The sequence below is a fragment of the Oryzias melastigma genome, linkage group LG12 (genome assembly GCF_002922805.2).
Source record: "Oryzias melastigma strain HK-1 linkage group LG12, ASM292280v2, whole genome shotgun sequence".
NCBI classification, from domain to species: Eukaryota; Metazoa; Chordata; class Actinopteri; order Beloniformes; family Adrianichthyidae; genus Oryzias; species Oryzias melastigma.
The window spans coordinates 26,458,626-26,483,149 of record NC_050523.1 but is presented as its reverse complement, the minus strand read 5'-3'; the positions used below and the strand labels follow the sequence as shown (position 1 = coordinate 26,483,149).

Sequence of the window (24,524 nt, the reverse complement as noted above, 5' to 3'; positions counted from 1 at the left end):
TGTGACTCTTTGTAAAGCCACAAAGTTTCTGATTTGCTTCAGTTACGTATAAATGTTCACTGTCAGTTCTCAACATGACATTACTTTTCTATTGTAACTCGGTTATGACAGCAAACTCCACTTCAGGAGATGATGATTGGCTGGATTGAATCAGCCCACTTACTGGTTGACTGAACACACCTGATCCAGGTGAGCAGCAATTACTGAAGCAGGGTTAGCTGCAAAACAAGCAGGGCGGAAGCTCACGAGGAACCCCTGTTCTACACCCACCTAGAACTCTACAAATCTGTCAGTGAGAATTAGGGATGCTACTATTAAAATAGTCGACGACTAAGTTAATAGTCGATTAGTCGTTACTGTAGATTATTGAAAGTTATAATGGCATCCTGCCATCCTGGCATTTTTTGGCTATTTTGGAGTTTGGCTAATATTTCAGCTACATGCTAGCTGTTTTGGCTAATTTTGGATTTTTTGTTTTTTAGACTGTTTTGGAGTTTAGCTAATATTTCAATTTTGGCTAATTTAGGATTTTTCTTCTGTATTTTATGGCTATTTTGGAGTGTAGCTAATATTTTAGCTACATGCTAGCTGTTTTGGCTAATTTTGGATTTTTTCAGTGTTTTTAGGCTAATTTTGAGTTTAGCTGATATTTCATATATGCTAGCTGTTTTGGGTAACTTAGGCTTTTTTTTATTTTTTAAGCTAATTTGGCATTTAACTGATATTTGAGTAGGCTATCAGCTTCAGCGTATTCAGCTTTCAATTTCAGCCTCTTCAGTTGTCAAATTCAGCTTACAGCTGAGATATACTACTACTACTAGATATATTCACACTAGCATTATCGCCGATAATGCTAGTGTGAATATATCTATTCTTTTGTTAGTTTAACGCTAACAATGGTTAAGATTGTGTTTTACATCCACTTTTTTATGGTCTGATTAGTCGACTAACTGGGAAAACTAATCGGTGATTAGTCGACTATTAAAATAATCGTTTGTGGCAGCCCTAGTCCAAATTAGCATCAATTCCAACAAAGTCAACTGTAAATCCCTGTTTCAACTGCTAAAGAAACTCTTTTTCCCAAAAGAATCTCTGCCCCCTCACCTGCTGTCAACTAGTACTTGTGACTACTTGAATACTTTTTCACTCAAAAAGTCCAAACAACTCCCTCTCACCTCAGCTCTGCCCCTCTCCTTCACTCCCCTCCTGAATCCATCCCATTTTGAGCTCCCTATCAGACCTCACCTTTAAATCCATGTCGACCACGTGTTGACTCCATCCTCTTCCCATCCTCTTGTCAAATCATGCTGCCACTGCAATCATCAGTGAACCTCTTACCACTGGAATTGTTCCAGACAACTTCAAAACTGTGGCTGTCCCCCCAATATTCAAGAAGCCTAAACAACTTCAGTCCTCTTTGCTCTATTTCCAGAAAATGTTGTTGCCAACCATCTTTACCGTCCCCTAACTTAAAATGACCTCTGAGACATTCCAGTCAGGTTGTAAAATCTGAACTGTAAGGAAGTGTTAAAGCTGGGTTCAGGTGTGAATATTGCTGATCATGAACTGAACTTCTTTGTGCATATGGGTTCCTACAGGGCTACAGAAGACCAAACTTCAAAGACCTTGCTACGGACCAGTCCCGGTACCAACGCTGGCTGATGAAGAACCAGACCAAGGCTTTTTACACCCCTGTGTTTGCTGATGATCTGAAGCAGGGTTGTCAGTACCTTCTCCAGGTAGGAAAACACCAGACAAGTTTGTATGCAGAATTGGATATGCTGCAAACACACTATGGCCACAAGCTCGGGCTCCGTGGGTTTAACTGGAAGAACATTTTGTTACTGACACAGTTTTCACAATGAACTCTGAAAACGAGAAATGCTCACCTTTTTTTCTGCTACAACACCTTGAACTCCACGTGTAAGAGGTTTATTGCTTTAAAGAATCCTGTCTGTGCTTAGTAAGACGTGCTGCATAAGCTGTAATGTCCTGTTCAGCCGTAAAGAAAAAAGGAAAGAGAGCCAAAACAATGAAGTGTTATTTTTGCAGCTTTAGGCTCCAGAGTTGCAGTACACATTCATTTGTTTAAATTTGTATTCTATCTGTTGATTTATTTTGAAAGTTGCTCAAATATGTCCCAAGCTGGGTATCTGTTGCTGTCCTAACCCAAGCTGATGAATTTCACATGTCCTGACAGGGTAATGGGTTGATTAGTATCTGACATGTTTACAAGGGCTGCACAGTGGTTAGCGCTCTTGCCTCACAACAGGAAGGCCTGCGGTTCCTCCCACCATCCCAAAAACAAGCTTCATTGGTTCCTCTAAGTCATGTGTCAAAGTCAAGTCACTAGTCAAGTCATTCTATCCAGTCCTTCAGATCATTTTATTAGATTATTAATGGTCCGATGTTATGTTACTCTTATTTCTAACTTGTATAATTTTTACAAAATATATTTTTATAGAGAGTAAAATATTGAAAGTTATTTAAGGTTTAAGTTGATTTATTCTGGAATAACATTCCTGCATTTTTGTCGTTTTATAGTGTTCGGCCCGCGACCTAAGGTGTGTTTTGGATTTTGACCTCTTGTGTGATTGAGTTTGACACCCCTGATTTAGACCAATGAACCTATGAAGCTTGTTTTTGGCTGGTGCGAAGAAGCTGAAGTTTCCGGAGAAAACTCGCACATGAACATGCAAACTCCACACAGTTGCTGGTTCTGTTTCTGGTCCCGCAGCCCGGATTTGAACTGGGGCCTTCTTGCTGTGAGGCAAGAGCGCTAACCACTGTACCACCGAGCAGCCCACTGAGGAGTCGGTGATCTGTCAGTACATCATTTCTCATTAGTTCTCTTCTTCCTCTACAGGCAGCTGGTCTGGGTCGCCTTAAGCCAAACACTCTGGTGCTGGGCTTCAAAAATGACTGGACAGATGGAGACATGATGAATGTAGAAACTTACATCAGCATGATCCAGTAAGTTGTAGATTTTAACTCTGGGTTACATCACACAAATGTTGCTTGTTAACAGGTGAAATGTGGTCCCAAAGCAAATCAAAGCAGGATGTTTTTTAGAGGGGAAACAAGTAGCGCAAATAAAGTATTAAGGAAATTGAAAGCTTTTAATCGAAGCAGAATGCAGATCTGGAAAATCGCCGTTTTTCACTCGACTCACTCACTCGATATGCCGGCAGACAGAGAGCTGCTGTGGGGTGAGGAGTCTGCCAGCTCATTGGGACATTATCAAAAGGAAAAAGGTCTACTAATTTTATTCATTTCCCCCTTGGGTTAATATGAGATGGTCAGACTTCAAGCTCTGACACAGAGACACAGAAACACTGTGGAAGCAGCTGTCATACAGAGACAGCCCCCTGTACTGGGAAAATCTTTTAATGATAATCATATAAACCCAAACATGGAGACATGATTACTGATGTTTTTGTAGAACTCTTCACAATAAATAAACCTGATCTCTCAATATCATCTGTGTCTTCATACATTCTGAGTTATAAATCCACAGACATCGTATCTTATAGCATCATCCTAAATACATTAGCTGGTAGCTCCTCCCACATGCTGCCATGGCATCAAGCTCTGGAACACATTTTTTGAGTAGCAAATTTGTTGCGCGACAAAAGAGGGGCGGGGCGTGCAAATTTGTCATGCAATTCGTGTTCGGCCAGGACTCCTTTGCAAAAGAGGTTTGAAATCTCAACGGGATTATTTCGGTTAAATCAAGGCCAATAGATAAATAATACTGATTTAAATGTGCAAAACAAATAAAGAAAATAATGGAAAGAGAAACTTTAATTCACAATAACAGTTGGCATTTAGGGATACTAAGTGTCTCAGCTTTGTGAAGCTGATCTGGTTTCTTCTGTCAGTAATAATCTGCTCGGTTCAGAGAAGATTCTCTCAGTTCTCAGGCGTAGGTCGGTTGTGGAGCCGGTTTGTGGTGGAAGACTCCTCCTCTGTATTATCAATAGAAGGGATGCAGGCCATGGTGTTCAGTGTTGAAAGGCAGAATGCTTTTAGTAATGTGTCCGTCACAGCATCAACACACTCGTGGCCTGCACTAGTGTTGGAGAGTCTCATGCTTCTGTTCTCGCTAACCTTTCCTGTTTCTTCTTGTCTACAGTGATGCTTTCGACTTCCAGTTTGGTGCTGTCATTCTTCGGCTGAAGGAAGGACTGGATGTCTCCCACATCCAGGGCCAAGGTATCACACCCTGACTGAGCCAGTGTTGCAGATGTTCTGTCCTGCTTCTAGAACTGTTCTGACATCTTTGCTTTACTCTACCAGTCCAGGGCTCGAGAGTGACACTTTTTTTTTGGTCACATACTCGACTGAATTTTTCAATGATGTAAACAAAAAAATATATCATCTGGACCCCATTAGAGAGCACGAATAAACAAAGCTCAAACTAAGAACTAAAATGTAGAGAATATCAAATGTCCTTCTCACTTCTAAGAACAATTAATGTTGAAATAAAAACTCTCAATGTGTTTTTTTAATTAATTTAATTTATGTCAGATAATTTATTATTATTGAGGCCCAATATAAATGTTAATCTTGTTAACATTATATGATCATTGTTTATTCAGTGCTGGTAGCAGTCTTCATTTCCTTTCATTCAATTTCCTGCCCTTATCTTTGGTAATCAACACTTTAGTCATGTGCTCCAGGTGTTTACTGCTAGCATACACACCTGTAGAAACCACAGGTGTGTAGTTTGGACAGTCAGATGCTGCACCTCTCCTCTAGAATCTGGTGTATTTCAGGTTACTGCTGTTACCGCGCTTAGAGTCACATTTTATTTTAGACTTTTTTTGTTTACATTTTACAAAAATACAGATGAACTTTGTACCTTTTTGCTGGCAGCAGCTCTGCCATCCACGTTTGTTTGTCTTTTGACAGCAGAGGGATATGAGAGAGCAGGGCTGACCATGCTCGTGTTTTAGACCACAAATGTCTGCTTTAAAATATGTCCTCAAAAGAGTTTGTAAAATTCATGTCTGAGTTTATAAAGATGTTCATTTAGTCAGCAATGTGTGTTTAAGTCGACCTAGCGTTAGCATTAGCCGTCCTATGGGAAATTCTATTAAACGTTAGCATCAAGCTAGCAGATTTTAACTTTATGTGCTAAATGGATTTACAGTTTTATGAATCAATTATTGATCTATTAAGCTTAAATCAGTTCAAATTGATTAATCAATTGTATTAACCCAGCCCTATAGGATGATATATATATATATATATAATATTACCAAATATTATTTTTAGTATGAAGAATAACTTAAATTAAGATTTCTTTGAAAAGTTCAGGTTTCACCATGGGAGTAATACATTGAGACTTCAGATTTTGACAGTATGTATGTTGCAGCTCCCCCTCTCCTGAACCTCTATGTACTCTCAAAAAGCCACATTTCTGAGGACGTGATTAAATATATGTTCTTCAGAAAAACCCTCCTGTTTATTTTTTAGGGCTTAAGGCTCTTAAACTTAGCGTGAGACTTTTGACATGTTTAGTAAGCGGATGTTTCCCATTTGTTTGCCTTTAGATGACTTGCTGTCCTCCCAGGAGAAGTCTGCAGGAGCAAAGGATGTGGTCTTGTCCATCGAAACCAGCAAAGACTCCGACTCATCCAAGCCGTCCTCCAAGGCCACCAGCCTCCAGAACAGTCCAGCCATTCAGAAAGGTCAGAACGCGCTTGGACATGTGCTTGATTTCTACACCTGCCTGTGAAGCCATGACCACAGCAACACATCATGTTGATCCTTGTTTCATGAAGGCTTCATACACTCAGCTGCTAAACCACAGCCCTGACCAGGAGTCAGCCCAGTGTATGAGTTTATAGCATTCCTGTGTGTTTGAGGGTGAGATCACCATCAGTGTTGCATCCAAAGAACTAAAGCAAGAAACGATTTCCCACGTTGTGAGTAAAATGAAAGCAGCTTGAGCCCCGCCTCCTGAATCCACGAGGAGCAGCATCAGTGAGCAGGCTCACAGCTTCATGTCCATGAAAACTGTGAGGTAATGCTAAAGCTAAATAAAATATAAGCAAGCTGAATAACCTCTGACGCAGTGTGCTGCCTCTTCTAAAGACTCATTGTCTGAACATAAAGGGACGTGTTCTTGCTTCAGCAGGACAACATGCAAAATTCATTGAACATCTTACTGATGCTGCTGTATAAATGTCCGTCCTCTGGTCCTAGAAGTCTCTGTGTTCACCTCCCAACAGGCTCCAAATGTTTCCGGGAGATGAGGGTGAGCGTCTTTTTTCCAGGTCCAGAGGAGGCCGAGTCCAGCTTGTTTTCTCTGTCCTTCAGAACATTTGTGTTCTTCATACCAGACTCATCCCAGTCATAGATACTGCACCAAATCATTTTTTGACATGAGTTCCTTTTTTTTCAATTTTCTCTTCCTTTTGTTAAATTTCACAGATGATGACGACGACCGCAAAGCTACAACTCAGCCCCTGTTGAAAAAAGGCAGGAGATCCTCTTAAATCTTTGCTCCATTTTTAGAATTGTCATTTTGTTTCTCTCTAGCGTGCTTCTTTTTCCATCACGTCATTCCTTACCATATCTTCCTCTTCCTCTCACAATAACGGCGTCTTGCATCCTTCTGTCTCCTGTCTCTCCTCTGCCTGGTCCGTGTCTCCGGCCTGCTGCCTTCAGCGGATGACTCTCTGTTTTTCCTCTTCTCCCTCTTTTACTGCCTCCAGCTCACTTTCTTGGGTTGTGCTGCTTCAAATGATACTTGTAGCTTGTTCTGATCCTTGGTTAGTTACAGTCAGACTATGTCAACATCTTCATACTTACAGAGTGTTGTGGCTTTTCCTCTTTGAGGCCATGCTTTCCTGGTGTTTTCTTATGCAGGGTGAAAACATCTGCTCTGGCTTTTGGCTTCTCTGTGTGGACAGCATTTACCAAGTTTGTAGCAAAAAAATGCAAAAAGATTTGATTTAAAGCCCTCCTCTTGAGGGCACATTCTAATGGGAAATGTGCTGCAGCTTGTCGGGGCTCATGCTAGTTCATTTGAAATTATTTTTAGACTTTATTCGATTTATACAAATGTCTGATTGGTGTGAGCTATTTTCCTAAATCATCTCCAAACTAATATGTACGAATGTATGTGTTAAATACGTTTCCCATTCTGAACAGTAGGGCTGCCATAAACGATTATTTTAATAGTCGACTAATCACAGATTATTTTTCCAATTAGTTGAACTAATTGGAATTTTTTTTAATATATTTTTATTTATATTAACTAATCAGGTCATGCACAAACTGGATGTAAAACACACATCTTAACCTTCACTAACTTTAAATTAACTACAATAAAGACAATTAAGATGATAGTTTATTAAACCTTTAATGAATCGTGCAGCCTCTGTCCTTCATTAGTTTCTGGTATTAAAACAAGATTAAACTAGAAAAGTTGTATTACCTGAATTAATGTTAGTGTGAATGCTTTTGCTGAAAGTAGTCACTGAAGATGCTGAAGCCTTTTGCTGAAAATTGTGACGTAATTTACTTTAACTGCTGAAGGGATTTACTGAAAATGCAAAAGCTATTTGCAAAATGCTGAAAGACTGGAAATTTTTTAAAGAACTATAAAAGAACGCGGAAGTTGACCGAAATTTCTTTAAATTTTCTAGTAAAGTTGCTTAAAAATCCCTAATACATGCTAATTTTGCAAAAATATTTAGTGTGTTGCTTAAATATGAGATAAACTCCAAATTAGCCTAAAATTCATCAGTAAACAAAATTAGTCAAAAACATTAGCACGTTGCTAAAATAGAAGCTAAACTCTAAATTAGCCTATAAAACATCAGTAGATAACAAATTAACCAAAAATGTTAGCATGTTGCTAAAATATTAGCTAAACTCCAAATTTGTTTTAACATTTCTATTAACAAATGAAAACATTATCCATGAATATATTTAAAGGTTTGTTGCTAATCTACTTAACATTTTTAAATGTGAAGACTTTCTCCTTCATTTTCCATGGGACATATTGTACTCAATGTTTCAAAAACTATAAAGTTTATGAAAAACCAAAAATACAAGCAGTAATGTCCTGAATGAACTAAACGTTTTGATACCAAGATTATTCAAATGGTAGAAAGTTTGAGTTTTTACATGTCAAAAAACATACAGAAAGGAGCAGGAGAATCACAATAGTGTTAATGATTACTAAACATTCACATAATCAAGTGAGGTCGGCATCTGAAACAAGTAACTATTCTTCACTAAAGATAAAGTTTTGGTCTTACTGACTCAAATATTGAAAAAACACATTTTTTTGGTGCTGAACCCTCACAACTTTGTTCAACTTTACTACACTCTGACTCCATATGATATAAAGTAATGAATAATCGACTTTTAAATTAGTCATCGACTATTACTATTACTAATCGTGGCAGCTCTACTGAACAGCTTCACCTTTTCAGATGAAGCTGAAATCTGACTTTGGAGCTTGATGAAACCAGGACTGACTACTCAGTTTGCAAACTGACCTCTGAAACCTGACAGAGTAAATGATGTTCACAAGTGAAGCCCAGATGTTGTTGCTTGAAGTGTCTCTGTGTTTTAAACTGCTCAACATCGTGTCTTTTTCTAAACAAGTCCCTCTTGGATTGAATCTGTCTGCATTTTTCTGGACAAGCACTACAGCCACGCTGGTGTCATCACTCAGATGTTTGCAGCTGTTGATGTCTGCTGGTCGACCTGTGTTACAGACAAGAGGAGTCCCACCGTTCCTTTGAACGTGTCTGAGCAGAGACTGCTGGAGGCCAGTCAGCAGTTCCAGAAGAAACAGGGCAAGGGCACAGTGGACGTGTGGTGGCTGTTTGATGATGGCGGTGAGTGTCCATGATGTCTATTGCTCTATGTTCTGGACTATTGGGCTGAAAAAAAGGTCATAGAAGTTTATTTTACCCACCGTGTCCCTCAAAATGCACACAGCGTGATCATCCGAGCGCTCGCCGCTCCCGAGTCAGCGAGATTTTTTTACAAGATCCAGTCAAGATCGGATTAAAGCTGTTGAACTTACAGCAACAACAGAAGGTCTTGAGTCTCTGCAGCTTTCACTCGTGTCCTTTGAACGATTGTCAGAAATTCTCATCCCTAGGGGACCACATGTCCTGAACGCTGCATTCCAAACTTTATTATGTATTATGAGACAGGATTATGGAACATTTTTCATACAGATCAATCCACCCACAGGGTGTATCACAACATGAACATAACAAATACATTCAGAAAACAATGGAGAAGAAAGTTCATAGGGTCATGCCTCCAGCATCTCAAACTGCAGGCAGACTTCAGAACCATCAATTCAGTAGACCACTAAAGAATAGAAATCCAAATTTCAACTAAATCAGAGGTGTCAAACTCCAAGGGGCCAAAATCCAAAACACACCTTAGGTCACGGACAGAACAGGATAAACGTTTATTGAACATTTTTAAACTTTAAAAACGTAACTTTTGAACATCATTATGAACTAAATATACAGCATTACTTGGAATAATGCTAGTGTGAATGCTGTAAGCTGAATTTGGTCACTGAAGATGCTGAAATTGATAGTTAAAAATGCTGAACCTGATAGCTGAAAACACTGAAGCTGATAGTCAGCTAAAATATTAACTGAATTCCAAATTAGCCTAAAAATCTAAAAAAAACAAATGACAAAAAAGTAGGTTAGCCTAAACAGCTAGCATGTAACTGAAAAAATAACTAAACTTGAAAATAACCTAAAAATCTGAAAAAGCCTAAATTAGCCAAAACAGCTACTGGTAGCTGAAATACTAGTTAAAATCTAAAATAGCCTAAATCATAATAAATGCCAAAATAGTCCAAAAATCTAGCAGAATGCAATTTTTCAAAACATTAAAACAGTAGCTTTTTAACATAATTATGAATAATAAAAAGGCAGGAATATTATTCCAGAATAAATCAACTTAAACCTTAAATAGCTTTCATTATTCTGGGCCGGATAGAGTTACACGGAGGGCCGGATCTGGCCCCCGGGCCTGGACTTTGACACGTGTGTTCTCTACAGCCTGAACCGACTCCTCCCAAATTCTGTTTGGGTTTGTGTCTTTGAGCCATCTGCCTTTCACTGCCCCCAAACTACTACACCTGCCCCCATACGTCCCTCTGGAGGTGGTGTGTCTCACGGGAGTTATTCCACATCCTTTCTTTGAGCTGGACCCCAAACATGGCGCTGCAAGGCCCAACCCCAGACCTATTTCCAAGTGTTTCACCTCAGCCAGTGACGTCAATCTGAGTGAAGTTACAACATCTTTATTTATTTCACCGGCTTATGAACTGCTCTTGTCCTGACTACTTTCTGACTCCTGTGATGGTCGAGTGAAACGACGAATGAAATGCACTGAACAACATCGTCCCCTTCCAGGTGTGTCCTGTTTTGGAGGAAGTGGAATTATCTTTTTTTCTTGTTGTACTCTACCAAGGTCTGACACTGCTGATCCCCTACCTATTAACCAACAAAAAGAGGTGGAAAGACTGCAAGATTCGGGTCTTTATCGGTGGAAAGATCAACAGGATTGACCACGACCGTCGAGCGTAAGTACTGACTAGTACTGACTAGTTTTTGTTTAAGTCGATGTAAGTTGATACCAACACTGTGCTACTGGGTTTTTTAGGGTAATTTGAAATTTATCTTTTATTTTAGCAACATGCTAGCTGTTTTAGCTAATTTAGACATGTTTCCAGTTTTTAGGCTAATTTGGAGTTGAGCTAACATTTTAGTATTATGTTAGCTGTTTTTGGTTTATTTAGACATGTTTCCAGTTTTTAGGCTAATTTGGCAATTAGCTAATATTTTAGCAAGCTTTCAGCTTCATCATTTTCTATTGATTGCTCTGGCGTCTTTAGCAGCCACATTTAGCTTACAGCATTCACTCTTGCATTGTTTCAGGTAATGATATATATCTAGTTTTTAAATTACACTTGCATTTACATAGATTTAAAAAATAAAGTCTTAAAAAATGTTATTAATACATGAACTTTAGATACGTTTAGGTGACCTCTGACCTGCTGCAGATTTGCTGCAGATTTGATGATTAGTTCAAAATGTGACCAGATTTGATTAAAAATGTGTAAATTGATTTTTCTTAAATGTTACATAATTGATAAACATGGAACAATATAGTGAAAATTGGACATTTTCTCATGAAATGTAAGAGATCATCTAAAAATGTAACAATTAATGAGATTATTTAAGTGCTGAATATTGATATCTGTTTCTTAGCTTGTTGTTATTGTTGATGATTATGGTGAGAAATCAGAGTCTTTACATGGAGGAGTATCATTATTCATTATTAATAATGTAGAACTAACTATGACTGAGTAAATGTGTTATTTCAAACTGGTAGCCCTTCATATGACTTAGTACTCATGAAGTATCCCTCAGTTTCAAAGAGGTTGCTGACCCCTGGTACAGACAGAAGAAGTCATAGAGGATGGAATGGGATATTGTATGAAAGGCTGCACTGAAGGAGGATGAGGATGAGTCCAGGATCAGCAGTGAGGAGGTCATTAGTGATGTTGAAGAGAGCCGTTTCTGTGCTGTGAGAGGGGCAGAAACCACATTGAAAGGGTTCAAAGTAGAGCTGTCAGTCGATTAAAAATTTTAATCGCGATTAATTGCACTGGCCAGAGTTAAATTGCGATTAATCGCATATTAATATGTGCCCTTTTTTTAAGGAAAAAAATGTGTGCTTCGTGGAATTTAGCAGTTCTACATTAATTACGAAAACAAGAATGACAAAATTAATAGTTTTCATCAGAAATACTTATTTTGTTCATTTCCAATGAACTTTTGTTTTTTAAAACATTAAAGACTGAGAAAAGCGGGATACTCTGTGGATAGTTTGACAGTCTGTTACTGCCGCCGCGTTCTCTGGATGCAGCTCGATGCAGCGACGTGTCCAGCGGAGCTCACCCCATGAATATGCCGGCAGACAGACCGTTATGCTGGGGTTGGATCACGCTTAAACCTCCAGAACATTTAAAACGTCCCCCGGTCACTTGCTGTTCGGAACGTCGGGGGTCCGCAGCTCTCGGGACGCGGCGCCGGACGCGAGCCGGTACCACCAGACGTGGTACTGGACGTGAACCGGAGCCGGGTTAGGGTGCAGGAGCTCTCCAGGTCCTAGCGCCGGCCGGTTTTAGCTCGCAGCTCGGAGGTTGGAGACCCGCCCGTGATCTAGTGAGAGCAGCCGGTGAGTTGGAGGGCGGGACGCCCGCGGGCGGTATGGAAAGGCACGTATGAGAAATTCCGCGATTAATGCGTCAAAAAAATTGTTGGCGTCAAGCACATGTCAGATTAATACGTTTTTAACGCGACAAATCTGACAGCCCTAGTTCAAAGACATTATTTTGGATGAGATGGTGGTGAAGTTGAGAGACAACAATTTTTTGAGCATTTTGGTAATAAATGTTTGATATTTGACGGTAGTTCTAAGATTATTACTATCGGAGTCCGGGTTTTTTCAATATTGGTTTGACAGCCGCAGTTTTGAGAATTGAGGGAACAGTAAATAGAATGAAAGCAAAAAAACTCTGTGTATCTTTTCTGAGTGTGTTTGTGTTGTGAACCAGTGTAGTGATGGCCGGGCTACTAAAGGCAGATATATGGTTATGTGAATCCATCTTTGAAAACATTTGGATACTGTTTATTTTCGTGGGAAAGACTCTAGGATGACGCCATTAAAAATGGGCGGCACCCACACACAGCAGCAGGCGGAGCTTCAGGAATCGAGTCATTTTACTTCCTGGTAGGAATAAAACTCACGAAAAATAACTAGGATTTTTATAAATAATTTGTTTTTTTCTGTTCCAAAGGTAATATTATGGCCCTTTTAATCAAATTGTAAAAACTAAATTTGGTTTAAAATCAGTTTTATGATGACTAGTAGTTGAAATTTTCTCAAAAAATGAGTTCTTAGATTTGAACACAAGAACTGTTATTTTTTTGTTGTTGTTTCCTGAAATTAGTTACTTCATAGAAACATTGATTCATGTATTTGAATCAAAATGTTATTTTTTCAGTGATGATTCGACCCCTCAAATCCAGCCCCACCCCCCCACCACAGACACTTTGATACTCTGACTCTTGTCACATTTAGTGTTTATGCAACTATTTCCCCCGTTACTTGAGTGGTGTGCACCTCGTTGCAGTGAAATCAGGAGTCCCTCAGCTGTCCTGCATAACCTGCAGCTTACAGCAGTTTTGTGAAATGACAGCTTGATTTGTGGCTTGTAAGGAGAGACCGGGTTAGGAAAGGAGGCTGCAATGTTCTGAAGCGCATGTCCTCTGAACATCCTGTTGTGGTCATGGTGCTTTATCACTGCATCTGCACCAGTAAGGTTTGACCATTTGTGGGGGTTTTGCTTTTGCAGCGTGAAGGCCTGAAAAAATGATTATCTTGTGTTGAACAAGCAACTTTATTTATGTCCAGCATTCACGGTCGACTTCTCTTTTTGCAACCAATTCTAATAATTTAGCAGTCAGCAAGCAAGAGGTCATCTGAAGGTTCTTAGAAACTGTATCCTTTTAATCTATCTATGCGCTGATTGATGATGCTAGCAGTAGAAGGACTAGTTGTAGATTCTGCTGCTCAACATTTTCCCTTCATTTTCAGTCCAACCTCTGCTCCCACAGGATGTAGATCAGAGGAAGTTTAAGGCTGAGATTTATGCTTGTTTCACATAAGATGACTTTTCTAGTGGGAGGCTTTGACCTAATCCCTCCAAGGTTATTCGGACTTCCACACCAAAATAGAATGAATGTGTATTTTTACATGAGCTGTCAGCGCTCCCACTGACAGCTTTATTTGATTGGCATGGCAACTACCAACAGGTGCTGTGAGTTTCAACAGGACTGTGGTGCAGCTGCAGCCTTGGGCACCTCAAACCTTTCTAGGATTTAAATGTACTTTTTACTTACTTTCCCAAGGAGCATGGAGTCATTCACAAAAGTTCAGCAACTGTCAGAAACTTGTGTGATTAACTTTGATGTGAGTAAAAGAGGCTGAATCTGAAGTGAAACAGACTGAGCATACGGTTAATCTAGTTACTGAACGCTAGATTGACTGTAACACATCGCAGAAACATAACTAGAAAAGTTGCATTACCTGCAATAATGCTAGTGTGAATACTTTTAGCTGAAAGTAGTTGCTGAAGATGCTGAAGCTTTTTGCTGAAAATAGTGACACAATTGACTTTGGTTAGATTTGCTGAAAATTCAAAAACTGTTTGAAAAACGTTAAATTTGCTAAAAGACTGGAAATTTTGTTAAAGAACTATGAAAGAGGGCTGAAGTTGACCTTCATTTCTGAAAATGTTGTTGTAAAATTGTTTAAAAATCCCTAATACTTACCAATTTTGCAAAAATATGTAATGTGTTGCTTAAATATTAGCTAAACTCCAAATTAGCTCCAAAAAAATTAGTAAATAACAAATTTGCCAAAAAAGTTAGCCTGTTGCTAACTTTGTTTTCACACGCTCCAGCTAGCTTACAGCCTCTCACATCCACTGATGTGTGTAGAAAGCTTTGTGATCCCACATCATCACAGGTAGAAGCCTAGAGAAATGAAGGTTTACCTTTCAAATGCGGTTGGCCGTCCCTCCTACTGCCACAGCAGCTGCAGTGGAATTGGCATTATGAGGGTTTGGGAAGCATGTGCAATGAATTTTACGTTTGCGTCAAACCCTCTATGACTTCTTTGTGTACTTTCCCAATAAAGGAAAGTTTGGAGAGGAACATTGGCATGAGAATCTGTTTCCACATACTTTCCTTCCTCGTAAGCAGGAATATGACATTGGAATGGCTCAAGAATTACAGGACGGCTTTGTTGCTGCATCATAATAACATGGCACCAGGATGAACGTCTGAATCAGTTTTGCCAAGAAAAATCTACTAGACCCATGACAACAATCATTTATTGTGGGTTCTTAGGCTGCTGAACTACATGAAATCAAATGGAGCTGTTTACTTTTGCTGTTCCACCAACACTTTGGTGTGTTCACCCTCTAGTGAGTGTTCTTGGTGTTTTGTAGTGAATGGATCGAATGAAGATGTGTGAGTCCTGATCACACCATCCTGTCAAATCATGAAGCCAACATCGTCTCTGGGATGGAACAATGTTTAAAAGCCAAGGATTAATCAGCTAAACATTTAAAACTAGGAATTGTCTCACACACTAAATTTGGTTTCATATAAAACTTGTTAAAGGGTAACCAAACAGGGAAGTTGGAGGCTGACTCCGCCCACAGCTGAAATGGGAAAATCCAGTCAGAGGGGCGGGGCTTAGGAACAAGACTGTTATTATTACTGGAGCTGCAGATCATGACTCGGGACTTAAATGGTTTGACCAATCACAAAATCCAACTGTAATACCTCATTTCAACCTGTAGGGGGGCAGAATTAAAGAGTTAAACAACTTATTTTAATTTGACAAACATAAGGCAATGACAAACAGACAGCACCTTTAAAGCCCATTTATAAAGATTGACAGTCAAAAAAAATCATTTAGGGTTTGGTTACCCTTTAAGTTCCAAACGTCTAATTAAAAAAAAAAAAAAAGTACCAAGAAACTGTTAGGACCCAAAAGAGATTTCTGCCTCTTTGAATATTGGCCACAAACACAAAACACAAGATGTAGAATTTGTTGAAATTGTATTTTTGCTCGACCATCTCTGCCCAAACAAACAGTGTTTTGTGGTAAAATCATGAGACTGCTCTGTCATCTGATGCATCTATAGTCTCCTCCCGTCTCTCATTGTTCTCTCTTCTACCTCCCACTCACCTTTTGTCGGATAAAACACGCCTGAAGCTCAGAGTAGAGCCTTTTATCTGCAGCTCCACCCTTTGAAGTCCCTTTGTGTTGACTGCTACCTGTTCTTTTCAGCAGATATCCAATATGTATTTTATAGAACTACATTAAAATGTGTTTGAGTTTGGAGAAAAACTCTTGTGGAATGATCATTTTGGTAAGCACAGTGTTGGGTTGTAGCAACATAATATCAATATGTGTGTTACCTTATTACATTTGCAACTGAAGTGGAGGGTTGTCGCGCTGCTGGTCTCAGTGCAGGTATAGTTATGGTCCAAGCGGCTCTTTTACTGTTAAAGGTTGCAGACCCCTGGACTGGCCTCTCACCTCTCAGAATAATGACCTCTGATCAGCCAACAGTCACCAGCACTTAGCTCAGAGTGTATGTTAATGCCCAACAGTCAAAATCGGTGTTTGGGACGGTGACGATAACGAGTGACTTTTGAGGGAAGTAACTGCTATTTTATCCCTGACATTTTATTGGTGTAGTCTTCTACTCCCATTAATGAATGTAGGATTATTTCTTCCAACTGTTCCCAACATTGAGTAAGCACACAGGATACTTTAACTCATTTGATGAACTACCATGACTGCATTCCAGCTTAAAGTCACCAAAACACAGCACAGATGTAACATTGTGTATGTTTGTTTTCAGTGAATAAGTCTCCATAACTTGCTGTCCTCTGACCAGTTTTGTCCAAGAACAAGTTTCTTCTCATACCTGGATGCATGACGCATGAAAGCATGGAATGTTACCACAGCTGCTGTTGTCAGACGGGACTTGTTGTTTGAAGCCAGAGAGGAAATGAATTTTGAGTCTTGAATTCTGAACTCCAACAAACCCTCTTGTTTCACATTAAAACTGCTAGTATCAAATCTTGCTTTCAGCTCTCTGCCCTTTTTCCTCCCTTTAGGATGGCAACTTTGCTGAGCAAATTCAGGATAGACTTCTCAGACATCACTGTGCTGGGGGACATCAACACCAAGCCCAAGAAAGAGCAGTAAGTCCATCAGATCCCACAACAGTCCAGAGTGATCTTCAAAAACCAGCTCATCAGCTGAAGCCAAATGGAATATGTTTCTGGAGGAATCCCAAAGACACAAGGATGATCCTTTTGTTCTCCACGTTCCTTTGGGGGAGCAGTGAGCAGCAGTCACAGCTGCAATTACCGTTTGGTAATTTAAACCTGCGATCCAGGCTTTGTTGAAGTGTTGAGAAGGAGGTGTTTGATCCCATCTTTAGTTAGAATTTGAGAGCATGACTCGACTGTGAATTGGAACCCACAATTTCTCCGCCTTGGAGCCCTCTTCCACTAGTGCAGAGCTCTGCAACCTTCCACACCTAACCAGCCGTTCAGGTGGATTTCTCACCGACAACCAGTGGGAGCCACAGAATCTAACCCCACCCTTTAAGAATAGGACACTGATTTGTAGTTGTTATTTTCATAATGATAAATGTAAATGAACTTTTATTTTTTGGCTTAAATAAACGTAAATCTTAAGAAAATAACCTTTTAGTAATTTTGGAAGGATTTTTCAAAATAAAAGAAGACATAAGATCATCTCAGTGCAGCAAATGTAGTTGTAGATGGTGTGAAGTCAGCAGTGATTTGAAAAAAGAAAGCTTTTTATTTTACTTTTCGTGGTGCATCTCAGTCAGAAATTTTAAAATCTAACGAGCCAAAATGAAATCGGAGCTAACTAGAAAAGAACACTACCTGTAATGATGCTGGTGTGAGTCGCTGAAGATGCTGAAGCTTTATGGTAAAAATGGGGACTCAGTTGCTGAAACGTTTTACTGAAAATGCAAAAGATATTTGCAAAATGTTACATTTACTAAAAGACTGGACATGTCATTAAAGAACTATGAAAGAGCACTAAAGTTTACCTAAATTCCTAAAAATAATTGTAGTAAAATTGCTTAAAAATCCCTAATGCATGCCAATTTTGCATAAATATTTATTGTGTTGCATAAATATGAGCTAAACTCCAAATTAGCCCAAAAAACCTCAGTAGAGGTCAAATTAACCAAAAAAGCTAACTTGTTGCTTAAATACCAGCTAAACTCCAAATAGCCTAAATTGTTCGGTAAACTAAACTAGTCAAAAATGTTAGCATGTTGCTAAAATATGATCTAAAATCTTTTTTTTTAATGACTAAAATAAAACAGTCCATAAATATATTTAAAGGCTTGTTGATAATCTACTTCAAATTTTAAATTTGAAGACTTTCTCATTCATTTCCTATGGTTCATATTTTGCTTGATATCTCAAAAACTATAATGTTTATGAATATCGAAAATACTAGCAGTAATGTCCTAAGCGAGTTGAACATTTTGATACCAAGATTACTGAAATCTCTGAAAGTGAGATTGAGTTTTCACGATCTGAAAAACATACAGAATCACTATAGTGTGCCACGTCTCTATTCTACCCCTCTAGTGTGGCTCTCTGTTTAAAGAAAAATACAAAGCATTTACTTTAAAAAAGTCACTGCAAAGTAAAGTTAAAAAAAGTAAAATACCTTTTCTCTCCGAGAGTCTCCAGAGCACAGCAGCCATAGTGGTCCAATAATTGAGAACTACATTTGACAAATTCCACTGTTGTAAATGTGCCTCATGGTTCAAAAGGTACAGTTCATTAGCTCTCTTAAAATTTGTTTTATTTATGCCAAAAATATAGTTTATTGATATTTCTCCTAAAAATAACAACACCATAAACACAAAGTCTTCTTTTCTAAAGGATGTGCAGCTCTTACTGGGTTGTGGTCAGTGAGAAATCCACCCACACGGCTCTTCAAGTGTTGAAGGTTGCAGATGCTGACCAAGTGCATCCTCCTCAGTCCAGCAGGGACAGAATGTTGTGATGTTACGTATGCCATTGCCCCCTATTGGAGGAGAGATCGTATTGCATCTAGAGTGGAGCTGGTCTCAGAGAGCAGACATCTCCTCTTTGTGCCACGTTCATGCCGGTGTTTCTAACAGATCGACCTTTTTCCTCCCATCATGCAGTGTGGCTGCCTTTGAGGAGATGATTGAGCCGTACCGGCTGAAGGAAGACAACATGGAGCTGGAGGCAGCAGAGATGCTGAAGAACAGTGAGCCATGGAGGATCACAGACAATGAGCTGGAGCTGTACCGCGCCAAGGTGCGTCTTTATTTACCCTCAGCAGGAAGCCACGCTGATTTAATAGACCGAGGCAACCTTCTGGGTCATTTAAAATCGAGTATAGTGAACACTGTGTTTGAAAGAGAGAAGTAGCATTAGGTTTACCTGATCCAGGTGGATCTGAACTCCTCTCCAGTGTAATGATGGAAGCTCCTGCCAAGTAGTAAAAGACACTGACGTACTAAACGTGTTGGGCTGCAGCTTTTATGAGCACCGTGGAGATTCTTTACCCAGACCTCTAATGATGCTCTCCATAGACTGAGACACACAAATGAAACATTATTGTAATAGAGATTCAACGATTGATGAATCGATTTCTGTTCTTACCATCCAAATCTGTCTGAGGCTAAATCCAATCGACCTATACCACTAAGAGTGGTTTCAAAATGAGATAAATTGACCTTAAAAGATACTAATTGGATTAAGACATGGTAGGTTTATTTTACTATAACGTTAAAATGACAATCCCAGCAGATGACTCACATGTGGAGTCTAATGTGTGGGAACACTTCAAATTGATCAAAGTCATGTGACCATACAGGGTGGTGGAATGTTCTAATGTAAAAACTTAGGTTAGCCAAGACAGCTAGCATGTAGCTAAAATATTAGCTAAACTTCAAAACAGCCTAAAAAGCTTGCAGAATGACAATTTTAAAACTTTAAAAGAATATTATTCCAGAATAAGTGTACGGCGACGATGAGACGATATAACAATGTTGTGTTTTAAATATTTTCACATTTTTCTCATAGAGATGTGGATACTCTGCTTTTTTTCCACAGTTCAGCATGAAAGTCAAAACTGAAACCTAAATGTTTAAACTTGTTTGTTTTCAGACCAACCGTCAAATCCGACTCAACGAGCTGCTGAAGGAGCATTCAAGCACAGCCAACCTCATCGTAATGTAAGCTGTGACATGTTGTCGTGTCGTTGTTCAGTAACACAAAGAGGAAACGGCAATTTTCATTTTGCTGCTGCGGTTTGAGGAGCAGCTGCATGTACCTCAGTAGGGCTGCCACGATTAGTCGACTAATCGACGACTAATCGACTATTAAAATAGTCGACGACTAATTTAATAGTCGATTAGTCGTTAATTTGTACTATATGGAGTCAGAGTATAGTAAAGCTGAAAGTTATAATGGTGTTATGCTAGCTTATTGGACTATTTTGTTTTTTTAGGCTATTTTGGGTTTTTTTATTTCGGACATGCTAGCTGTCTTTGCTAGCTTAGTCTTTTTTTGTTTAAGTTTTTTAGGCTGTTTTGGAATTTAGCTAATATTTCAGCTGCATGCTAGCTGTTTTAGCTAACCTAGGCTTTAATTAGGCTAATTTGGCCTTTAACTAATATTTTAGTTGGCTATCAGCATCTTCAGCTATCGTCACTAGCATCATTTGCGGCCAAATTCAGCTTACATTTCATTTATTATGATGCTAGTGTGAATATATATATATAGTTTTTAGTTATTTTAAAGCGAATGATGGTTAAGATGTGTGTTTTACATCCACTTTGTGCATGACCCGATTAGTCGATTAATCGGAAAAAATAATCGGTGATTAGTCGACTACTAAAATAATCGTTTGTGGCAGCCCTATACCTCAGTGACTTTCCTAGCATATCAGGAAAGTAGAACAATGACAGCTTCAGCTTTATTTTGCTGTTTCTCTGCATCAGGAAGAACTCTAAAGCAGGGGTGTCAAACTCATTCTGGTTCAAGCGTCTGCTCTGAAGTGGGCCGGACGAGGAACATTAGAGCAAAATAATCTGAGCTTTGTTTTTGTTTTCTCTGGTGCTGGGCGATATGCAAAACATTTTATATCACCATATAAATTATTTTATATCACAATAACGATATATATCACGTTATAAAACAACCAATTAGAAAATCATGTAAAAAAAGCTCTCACTAGTTTACTTTGAAAACAGGAAGCTTCAACGACACTTTATTTTGAAGATTTGTTTACAGTTTACAGATTTGTGACAGTATCCGTTCATTCGGCTTTGTTTTAGTTCTAAAATTAAAATCCAACATCATTCTGAGCAATCAATATTTTACTACATGATAATTTACTTTATTCTACTATATATGCAAAGACATGCTGTTCATTTTCTCCTCCCTTCATGCCTGTTTTACTCTTCCTTTGCTGCCCCTAGTGGTGGAATTGTGCATTGCGGTCGTTTCTTTAAAGGGTAACCAAACCCTAATTCAACATTGTTTGTCTGTTGACCTCTATAAATGGGGCTTTCAAAGTGTCGTCTGCTGGTCATTGCCAAATTTTAGACAAATTAAAATAAACTTGTTAAATTCTTGATTAGTCAAAAATCACCTGTGTGCTGCTCTCTACAGGTTAAAATGAGGTATTACAGTTGAATTCCGTGATTGGTCAAATTTTGCAACTGTTTTTAAATTAAATGTTTTTCTTTTCTAACTGTAATTGATTTGTTTTTTGTCGTCTCTTGGCCAGGACTCCATTGTAAAGAGATTTCTTAATCTCAATGGGACTTCCTGGTTATATAAAGGTTAATAATAACAAATTTAAGTCTCACATCGTGATCTGCAGCTCCAGTAATGATAACAGTCCTGCTTCTCAGCTGTTCTGACTGGATCTTCATATTTCTACACATTTCAGTTCAGCCTCCAACTTTGTTTGGTTACCCTTTAAATAACCATAACTCGCCACAGAAATGTGCTTTTCTTATATTTTTCTCTCTTCACAACTGGGCCGTATTAAATCATTTAGAGGGCCGTTTCTGGCCCGCGGGCCGTATGTTTGACACCCCTGCCGTAGATCATTATAATCATCAGTATGTTACCAGCACACAATAGTATAAAATGACCCGGCGGGCTGGATCCGGCCCCTGGGCCTCTAAATGGTCCATAAACCGTCTGTCTGGTCTAACCTGACCTCCGTCTCTTGCAGAAGCCTGCCCTTGGCCCGGAAGGGGGCCGTGTCCAGTGCCCTCTACATGGCCTGGTTGGAGGTACTGTCCAAAGACCTGCCTCCAGTCCTCCTAGTGCGTGGCAACCACCAGAGTGTCCTCACCTTCTACTCTTAAACCCCTCTGGTGGTGAAGGAACGCCACGTTGTTCTCTGCCCCTGGAATCAGATCCCCATATTCCAGCCTCAGCTCACAAGACACATTCCAGCGGGGCAGAACTCACAAACAAAACACTGATGATGTTCATATGCATTAGACAGAAGTGATGTGTGATTGTAACAGGAATGTCAGGGTAGGAGCTGCCTGCAATGTTCCCCCCTTTATTTATTCTAAGAAGTTCCGATTTTCCTCCCACTTCTGCTTTTTTCATTTAAAACCAGTTGTGTGTATTGAAAGGATGAGTCTTAACAGTTGGAGCGTGTGCACAGACGTGCCACATGCGTGTGATGAAATGTTTTCATGTTTGTTGCAGCAATAATCACCCTATTGTTTTCTTCAACTGCTAGGAGAGAAACTTGTAGAATGCTTAGCAACACCTTCTGAAGCCTTATGGAAGTGCCTTCCAGTCTGATCTGATGAAATAACCTGTTTCTTTCTAGAATGATTATATTAGTTATTTATACTGGTGGATAATTATTAGTTTTTATTGTGGTTCCTTTATATTTGGTTCAGTTTGGGTATGCTAGCAGATTTTAGTGATTAGAAGTGTCCACTTGATTGCGGAAACTCTTACTGTTGTTTTAACATTTGCCCTGATCCGTGCGGGGCGTAGCTTTGGTTTGCTTTCTTTGCGTTGGTCTTCCTTTGTAAAGCGGTTCAAAGTAAACGCCGGCCTCAGTTGCGATGTTTCAGGCGCAGAAAGTGTGTGGGGTTTTAGAGGTCTTACAAGTTTGTCAGGTGGAAGATTTGTTTCTTTTTTCACATGAGCTGCTAAAGTCTTTAGTCTACATGAGTTCTTCCCTCTGCACACTCTTTTTCTACCCTCAAGCTGGTCAAACTTTGCCTTAACGATAGAGCCAGCGTTTGTTTGGAGCTCTTCTGAAGCCATACTGGCTGGGCAGTTTGTGGGTCATTGATAAGAACGATCCATCATTGTGTCCCAAGTGTCAGTACGATATATGCATTGGAGCACATCCTGTAAGATTTCAGTTGAGGAGCGTACCGCCGGCCTCCAGGTGCTCTGCACAACACACTACATTTATTACACACCTTGTATTCCCAGAATATTGGACTATCAGAGGCCAAGCGAGGATGGACTTCTATGCACATGAGCCCACTCACCCACATCCCAGTTCTGTAGATTTGCTTTGATTCAAGCAGACCTTGGTGACAACAGCAAGACGTTAAAGAAAGAACTTCACAGTCTAAAACCTGAGGTCCAAAGGGTTCTGTTTTTAGCTATTGCTGGAGACAATGATGTAGATTTGTTGGTCTGTTACAGCTTACAGCACAACGTGATCCTTACTGTGTTTTGGAGTGCTGAAGGTCGTGTGACTCTAAATGAATGTAAGTGAAACATGCATGCCACTGGATACCATTCTAAAGTAATTGCCTATACAATCATTAAAGATGAATAAACACAGAACTAAGACACATCTGTCCAGCTGAAAAGCTTTGCTTCACTCTCATCAGTCTGGAGTGATGGATGTATTTGGCTTTTGAAGTCGGGTTGTGTGAACTTCTTCTGTCCTCCCTCCAGCAATGGTTGCTCTGCTGGACTCATCCTCACATATATTCACTTGAGCACCAATATCAAAATAAAAATTCTCCTTTTTAATGTCCAGATGCTGAAATGTTGACTCACTGAAATCCTTCTGATGTTCCTGACCTCCTGTGATAATGTTACTTCAGAGAAACCTGACGTGGACCAAAGAGCTGTGATTGGTCTGCCTCCCAACAACCATCATTCAATTCTTCAGTTGAAGACGACATGTCAGACATTTGGTTTAAAGGAGCCATACCATGATTTTCTTCAGCCTTTCAGAGTGAACTACATCCATATATATGAACAAAGATTACCTTTGGAACACTAAAAACTATTTATTTATGAAATATTAGTTATTTTTTGTGAGATTTTTCTACCTGGAAGTGAAACGACTCGATTCTTGAAGCTCCGCCTGCAGCTGTGTGTGGGTGCCGCCCATTTCATAAAATAAACAGTATCCAAATGTTTTCAAAGATGGATGCACATACCGTATATCTGCCTTTAGTAGCCAAGCCATCACTACACTGGTGCACAGCACAGATACACTCGACGTCTGCATGACCGTATCCGACGGGGGGAGGGGGTCCTAAAGTAACAAGACAGGACACAACTGGAAGATAAATGATATCTTTCATCTAAAATGAAAGTTCTTTTTTTTTTTGGTGATCATCACTAGCTCTGTGGAGAAATTGAGTGTTTGTGTTGGACTGGGGGCGGAGCTATCAAAGCAGACTCTTCCTGAAAGGGGCGGTCTCATGCTGTGACATCAGCATGTGAGAACCCGCTGGTTTTTGTGAGTATGGGAGGGGCTGCTGTTGAATCAGACATGCATGAACAGATCAAACT

General features: G+C 39.5%; 1 protein-coding gene across 2 annotated transcripts in view; it reads left to right on the top strand.

Moving 5' to 3' along the window:
* slc12a2 (solute carrier family 12 member 2) overlaps positions 1–23,566 on the top strand; it is a 56,764-nt gene extending 33,198 nt beyond the window's left edge. The window contains exons 17-27 of one of the 2 annotated variants that reach the window (XM_024268499.2): positions 1,599–1,739; positions 2,867–2,973; positions 4,136–4,215; positions 5,559–5,696; positions 6,442–6,489; positions 8,745–8,867; positions 10,483–10,594; positions 16,785–16,871; positions 18,881–19,016; positions 19,872–19,939; positions 21,955–23,566. In XM_024268499.2, coding sequence (XP_024124267.1) covers positions 1,599–1,739; positions 2,867–2,973; positions 4,136–4,215; positions 5,559–5,696; positions 6,442–6,489; positions 8,745–8,867; positions 10,483–10,594; positions 16,785–16,871; positions 18,881–19,016; positions 19,872–19,939; positions 21,955–22,090 — 1,176 coding nt within the window. In that variant the 3' untranslated portion in view covers positions 22,091–23,566. The remainder of the gene's footprint in view (positions 1–1,598; positions 1,740–2,866; positions 2,974–4,135; positions 4,216–5,558; positions 5,697–6,441; positions 6,490–8,744; positions 8,868–10,482; positions 10,595–16,784; positions 16,872–18,880; positions 19,017–19,871; positions 19,940–21,954) is intronic. The other variant, XM_024268500.2, reaches the window with a different exon arrangement.
* Positions 23,567–24,524: the final 958 nt, after the last annotated feature.